At 35.4% G+C, this 7,500-nt stretch overlaps 1 protein-coding gene across 5 annotated transcripts in view; it reads left to right on the top strand.

Moving 5' to 3' along the window:
- LOC135215387 (bestrophin-3-like) overlaps positions 1-7,500 on the top strand; it is an 89,583-nt gene that overhangs the window by 47,005 nt on the left and 35,078 nt on the right. For all 5 annotated transcript variants that reach the window (XM_064249970.1, XM_064249969.1, XM_064249974.1 and 2 more), the window contains exons 6-8: positions 3,923-4,167; positions 4,726-4,959; positions 5,799-6,308. In XM_064249970.1, coding sequence (XP_064106040.1) covers positions 3,923-4,167; positions 4,726-4,959; positions 5,799-6,308 — 989 coding nt within the window. The remainder of the gene's footprint in view (positions 1-3,922; positions 4,168-4,725; positions 4,960-5,798; positions 6,309-7,500) is intronic.

The raw sequence follows: 7,500 nt of genomic DNA, 5'->3' as shown, positions 1-7,500 counted from the left end.
GTAGGATAAGGAAGAGCCGCCTCTTACAGTAGGAAAGGCGAAATGATACCTAAAAGAAGGTATTTGTTTATAAACACGTGTGTGGCACACACAGGACTGATCAAATGTGGTGATGCCGCCAAAGTCTTCCAACTTTCTTAATATGAATCTTACGCTCTCAGAATTCTCTCAAAGGGCACGAAATCACGGAATTACTTCACAGAGCTTTATTGTATTGAATGGGAAGGTGTAAACGCAGACACCGAATTACGTTATCTCCCTTGGTGAAGTTTCTTAGCACTGCTAATACCAGGAGGTTATTCAAGCAATAAGCATTATTAGACCACAGACTAGGAACCACAGTGCTTAGATTAGATTAGTTTGATAGAACAAGGGAGCTGAGCTGCAGTGGGATGACGAGGGATAACTATGAACGATCGCACAAGTACAGAAATAGAAAAATAAAATAAAAGGAAGAGACAAAGGTGACTACAAACTAAACCCGTACAATACTGTATTTGGTCGTGGATTCCGCTCCTCAAGGGCGCTTCATTCCAAATTCGTCAGGAGCGCCTCAGCGGCATGGTTGGTATGGTATTAGAGTCCCACCTCGGTGATAGCGGGTTCGATTCTCGGCTATTCCATTGAGGAGTGAGAGATGTGTATTTCTGGTGATAGAAGTTCACTCTCGACGTGGTTCGGAAGTCACGTAAAGCCGTTGGTCCCGTTGCTGAATAACCATTGGTTCCATACAACGTAAAAACACCATACAAACAAAACAAATTCGTCAGGCACTGATCCAGAGTAAGCAGCCACGTGAGAACCCAAGGGCAAGGGAAAAGGGGGCCCTATAGATTCGAGGAGGTCGGACTTGAGTATTTTCGAGGGAGGTCTGACCTAGGCTGAGAGTGACTTTCTCTCGACCCATTTTATCAGCTTTGTTTCGCCCTCTGGCAGCTTGTGGCTGAAGTCTCGGCTTTCGGTAGCTGGTGCACGGCGATTTCTGCAGACACGGGCGAGCGGCAAACAAACGAAGAAAGAAATGCGCCCGAGAGAGATAAAGAGGTGCTTTTGTGCTTGTTCAGCTGTTAATTTTACATTACTGAGTGGCAAATTTGAGGAAATGTAAATATATATATATATATATATATATATATATATATATATATATATATATATATATATATATATATATATATATATCATATATATATATATATATATATATACACACACACACACACACACACACGCGCACACACACACACACACACACACATATATATATATATATATATATATATATATATATATATATATATATACCATATATTAAATGCAGTTTTTTATAGAAACCAGTTTTGTATATAATCATATAATAAGCTTTGTTTTTTAACTTGGTGATTAGGGTTAAATTGTACTATAGATATTTTGTCCGTTTTACATGTAAACATTGTTCAGTCTATTTTGCATTATTATTATAAATTTGATATAAAGTTCAAGTTGTAATTTGTCTTTTGTTAATCGTTGTTGAGTAGTTCTTGAAAAGATTGTTTATCCTGGTAGTTATCAGTGTTGGAATTACACTGTAACAGTTATAAGATTCTGGAAATAGGATCAAGGTTTTTTGATGACTGACAGAGTAGAAGTCTTCAAAGTGTAAAGAACATTTCTTTGGAAATTCGTTTCGCTTGTATTGGATGTAGCTTAGAGTAACACATATGTAAGTTTATTTCTTAACTGAAATTTGTATATATTCTATTTCATGTTTGTGGTGTTTTGTAGTTATATCAAACGATTATCAATTCTTTGTTTATTATGGAATTTCTATTTAACAGTTTTAGTATGTTTGTATATTTTGTTGTTTTCAGTTTCTTGAACCGCGTTGCCTTGTGCTACTAGCAAAGTACTCGTCATTGGTTCTATGATCTTGGAGTACTGACCAACTATAAGCCGTTACAGTAATGGTCAACTTAAGTTGTGGTGCCTAATGTTAAGTGATTTAAAGCTTTAAGTTGGTTTAAAGTGTTTTGTGATATCAACTTGAACTTTATATCAAATTTATAATAAAGAGTGACGTGAGTAACAGTATCTGTGTCTTTTCTACATCTCATCCCTGTGACTTTGAAGAAAACGGCAGCTACACACACACACACACACACACACATATATATATATATATATATATATATAGTATATATATATATATATTTTTATAATATACAATATGCACACACACTATATATAGTATATAAAACATATATATATATATATATATATATATATATTATATATAGTACATATAGTATATATACATATATATATATATACATATATATCATTACATATATATATATATATATATTACATATATATATATATATATATATATATATATTTTTATATATATAATATACACTCATATATATGTATTATATATATATACATATATACATATATATATATATAACATATCATATACATATGTATATATATACATATATATATACATATATTATACATATATATATATATATATATATATATATAATCATGCAGCAAATGAGCTGAGCTGACCATAATCCCGGAGAAGGCACATGGGTCAAAGAAAACTATATTGAAAACCTAAATAACCCACATTCCTTTGTAACACATTTTTCTTGATCTAAGGCGCTGCCATTGCAAACAAGGAATGAAACCACACGCAAACAAGTGATGAAATCCCGAAAGGGGTAGTAAAGCCTAGCCACAAGAGACAGACAGCTATAAGAGGTCAGGAGATAGAAAGGAAGGGGCAGGGTTATCAGGTTACTCCGCAACCTGAAAAACTATGATGAAAACAAAACTTAGAAGAAGGAGCCTTTTCTCAATCAGTATAGAAAGCGAGTGCTTCTATAATACAGATATTGAATAGGTTTTGGTTTGGACTAACCACCGCTGACGATGTAAAAATTAAACAAGAACAATTGATTCCAGTACCACTCAACACTGACCCGGGCCAGGCTTTTGTTGAACATTACTCTAGTCTCCGCAACTGGAACTATCGGAATGAGCTCGCCCATATTATTCTTGACAACAAAGAAGAAATGACCCAAATAATGTTACCCACAAAGAAGCATTGTGTTTATGTGAGCTTGCTATGGAGTAGATACATTTGCTATAAATCTTCAAGAGCTTCAAATTGTAATGCAAGAAGTGCCATTGTATATCATAATGGTACTTGCTTTCTATACTGATTGAGAAAAGACTCCTACTGCTACTTTTCGCTATCATCATAATTTATCAGGCTGGGGAGTAAAGCCCTGCGCCTTACTCCTCACTTTGTATCCCCTGACCTCCATATCTTTCGCTTGTGGCTGGGCTTTACTACCCCTTTTGTGATTTCATCACTTTGTTGCCTGTGATATTCATTAGATTCAAAATATAGGCTACCGACTTGTATTTTTAATATTAACAGGAGTGATGTAGCAAAACTGCAGCCACTTCTGGTGCACCTCTTGATCTTTAAGAAAACGATGAAATTTTACGTTCGGATTTTCCTTTCGCCTCTGATTAGATATGCATCCATACACGGAATAAAGAAGCAATGATCGCGGTCAGGTTGTCGAGATTATAAGGACCTGAACCAGATGCAGTCAGAACAGGACATACGCGAAATTGTCCTTATTTTGGTTAGAAGCAGACTAGCCTTGTAATCTACTCTACACAAAACCTAAACTATCCAAGACGAAACACATCAGCAACCTTCCGTCAGACTGATGTTTCTTAGAAGCATGGCAATACGATTATCAACAGACACTTGGATGTCTTTAAATGTCTTATTTCCTTTTATTTACGTATTGATTTGTTTACTTATTTCAACCTGTTCCTTCATAGAATATACTTCTAGTAGATGGTTCCAATACATATATCTCTTCATGAGGACGTTTCCCCTCTTTCTCAGAATATCTCACTGCCAAGGAGAAGAGCATCATGGACATGGTGGATGAGGTTAACAACCACCATCAAGTCTGGGACCCTTTGCCACTCTTGTGGGCGAGTCTCGTCGTAACAAAAGCTCGGAAGGAAGGCTACATCCATGATGACCACAGCCAAGAAGCCCTTATCCATGAAATTACCAACCTTCGGTATTCATGTAGCAAGCTCCAAGAATACAGCCATATAAGCATTCCTCTTGTTTACACCCAGGTAATATGAAGATGGCAAATATGTCCTAGGCTTTGCAAACATTGCTTTTTGTATCATCTTTGTACTGTAACGTTTCAAAACACCAAAGAAGAGTTGTCACCAGTGATAAATTGATGAAGCATAAAAACTCTCTCTCTCTCTCTCTTATATATATATATATATATATATATATATATATATATATTATATATATAAAATATTATCGCATTATTCTCTAAAATATTAAAACTCTCATTTGATAAAATTTAGAAAAACTCATTCCCTTCCCATACCAATGTTCTTATTGTGGGCGATGGAGTACATGATGATGCTTATCTCATAATTATGTGGTAAGATGCAGCTGGCCTGAGATGATCGTTATATCCACATAGTAGGTGTCCTATAACTTGAATAATATAATTTATTGCTTCTTTGGTTCCATCCAATACAGCAAAGGTAAAACCGGAGAATATCCTCCAATTTGCTTCCAATAGAGGATATTTGATTAATTTCTGACCCACGCCAAGAGATTTTATCGTAGAGAAAAGTAACAAAATACTTTTAACCTTCTGTTTACAGGTAACAACGATGGCTACTTACACCTATGTTTTGTGTTCGGTTGTAGGACGTCAATTTCTCGACCCGGAGCAAGGGTACAAGGACCACCTTATAGATTTGTATGTACCTGTATTTACGATTCTACAGTTTATCTTCTACATGGGATGGTTGAAAGTTGCCGAGTCGCTCCTCAATCCTTTCGGGGACGACGACGATGATTTTGACATTAACGAGCTCCTCGAGAGACATTTAGAGGTATGGTGTTAACTAGAGATAACGAATGAGCCTGTGTATGACGTGTGTGCGTGTGAGCTGTTTCTGTAACTTGGAAAGGCAGTAAATTGTCTCAAGTAGTGTCTAGAATTTCCCATAGGACTTACTCGGTGTTAATAGTCAATTTCGTAAATCGTAGAATTCAGTGAGAAGCTAATTACATTAGGTGTAAAAGGAAAGTGGAAAGTTGAACTTGAGAAAGAAAAAAAAAACATTGGGAGTTTAAAAAAAATAAAAGAGGTCCGCGGGCCAATAAGGCAATTTAATTGTTGGAACGTTGAAGAACTGTTAATTTAGTACAAGCACCCCACGTTCATATAGGTAGGAAGTAGGGCCTACTCGGGCAACATGGGTACCCGCATCAAAATTCTGTTACGATTAGCATAAGATTAAGCCTGGACTAGATATAAACGTTGAAATAAAATGCGAAGCATTCTCTAAGCTGCACCACAGAATAAAGTCCAGAAATAGTGATGCTGACCGAGGAGGACCAGTTCCAATTAAAAGTGAACAAGTTGAAGTTAACAACCAAATGACCTCCCTCTTGGGAATCTTGGATGATTCGAAATCTGCTTTTGAAAAATTCGGTACTAGATTAAGAAATGGACATTTAGTGTAACAAGCTCGGAATTTCCTCACTGACATTCTTGTTATATATGAGTATACATTTTTCTTTGCATACTTCGAGACCAATTTCCATAGATTGCTTTTATAACTGAATCGTAAAGTAGAAACTAAAATATATCCTATATCCAGGTTTGCAGAACACTGCCATAGATAATGTTTCCAGTGTTATGACAAAAAACCTTCTTATCTTTCAGGTGTCTTATCTAATGGTAGATGGCATGCACAGGAAAGAACCGCACCTTCTTCAAGACTTCGAAGAGAAGACTGGACCTCATTATGCGCGACAGCAGCAGCAGCACAACAACATAGCGCCTACCCAGCAGAACTCTGAGTTCTTGTACTCCTGTGCAAATCCTTCAGAATCTTGCCTGCCAAGGGAAGATGAAACTACCATGTTGGAGCAACCAGCCTCTAGCAAAAGTATCGCAACCAAAATAGTTGTTATTGATACTCATGACGTCCCAGTTACCAAAAGTAGTCAAGAATCCTTTTGTTCTACTGCCACAGCTATTCCCAATCTCAATAAACTACAGAGATCTAGAAGTTTAACTTCGACGAGTCTGTCAAGCAGTGAATGCAGCTATAATTCTTGTTATTCACTAATAAAGCAAATTTCACGCAACAACAGCAAAAATGAGCCGCGCCTGTCTTCAACGCAACGCAGAAGGAGGACCTTGGCGACGAGATCTGCTTCCTTTGAAACGGTGCGACTCAATACTTTGATATTCTGATCATCTCTCTGTTTGACCCTTTCTCAAGAGTAGGTAGCATTTCCTGAGCTCTACTGAGCACATAGAGTAAAATATTAGTATCAATGAATCAGAATAAATTAAGTTATGTAGTTTTCATACATAATTTCATTTGCACCTAGTAATCCTTCTTGATGAAGCGTATAACTCCGCATGCACAGTTTCTTGAAAACAAGTAAAATTAATCCGTATATTATACCCTTACATGTATACTGTCCTCTAACCAATTGTAAATTTTTGCAAGGAACTAATCTAATGATTTAGAATTAGAATTGATGGACCTTATTGTTGATCATTCATATATCTATAGAAAGTATCACCAATAGACGCAAACAAACACCTGGATTCAAATCTGAAGAATATTTCAGCTGATACAAAACAATGTTAAGATAAAAAAAAAGACCATAAGATAAAAGTTAAAACTAGGCCATGTAAAACACAGTGGTAGTGTGAGCAGATTGATACTTGTTTGTTTTACAATTGCAGCACTACATGTATGTTGCCATGCCACATAAAGTTATTCGGAAACAAAATTATAGTGAAAAAAACATTATTTCATAATTAGCAGTAGCTAAAGCCAATTTATTGATTATACAAGTTAACCACCAGACTAACGAGAATGATATGTACACGAGACGCTCAGAAGCAGTGCAAACTCCTTTTTTATTCCTCTCTCTAACACGTTGACTGCGGCATGTACTATATGTGGTACATTTACTGAGAATTAGATATATATTTTAAGTACCATAAATTAAATCAAAAAGGTTTTATTTTCATTAAAACAATATTTTAGTATATGGGAAAACAAATAAATTAACATAGAGCATTAAGTAAATACTTTGTTTATTACCGTAAATAATACTTATATAATGGCAAAATGGCTAATAGCTATTTTTTTCTCTTTTTATTTTCCTGTAGCAGAAAAACTGAAAAAAATTTCACACAAAATCAAGAAAATTTTATTTTCATTTTATATTCAGTGAAAGCATCTCTTACACACCACATATGAAATATGTGGTGTGTGCAATATGCAATATGCAGGTGTTATATATAACCTTATGCAGATAACATGTTTATTTACTGTTTAGTGATTAAAGAGTGTTTAGGGGTTTAGAGAGCATTTAGGGTTTAGTGAGTATTTAGTGTT

The sequence above is a fragment of the Macrobrachium nipponense genome, chromosome 5 (assembly GCF_015104395.2).
Source record: "Macrobrachium nipponense isolate FS-2020 chromosome 5, ASM1510439v2, whole genome shotgun sequence".
In the NCBI taxonomy this organism is placed as follows: Eukaryota; Metazoa; Arthropoda; class Malacostraca; order Decapoda; family Palaemonidae; genus Macrobrachium; species Macrobrachium nipponense.
The sequence above is the reverse complement of the archived record's forward strand: the minus strand, read 5'-3'. Positions and strand labels throughout refer to the sequence as shown.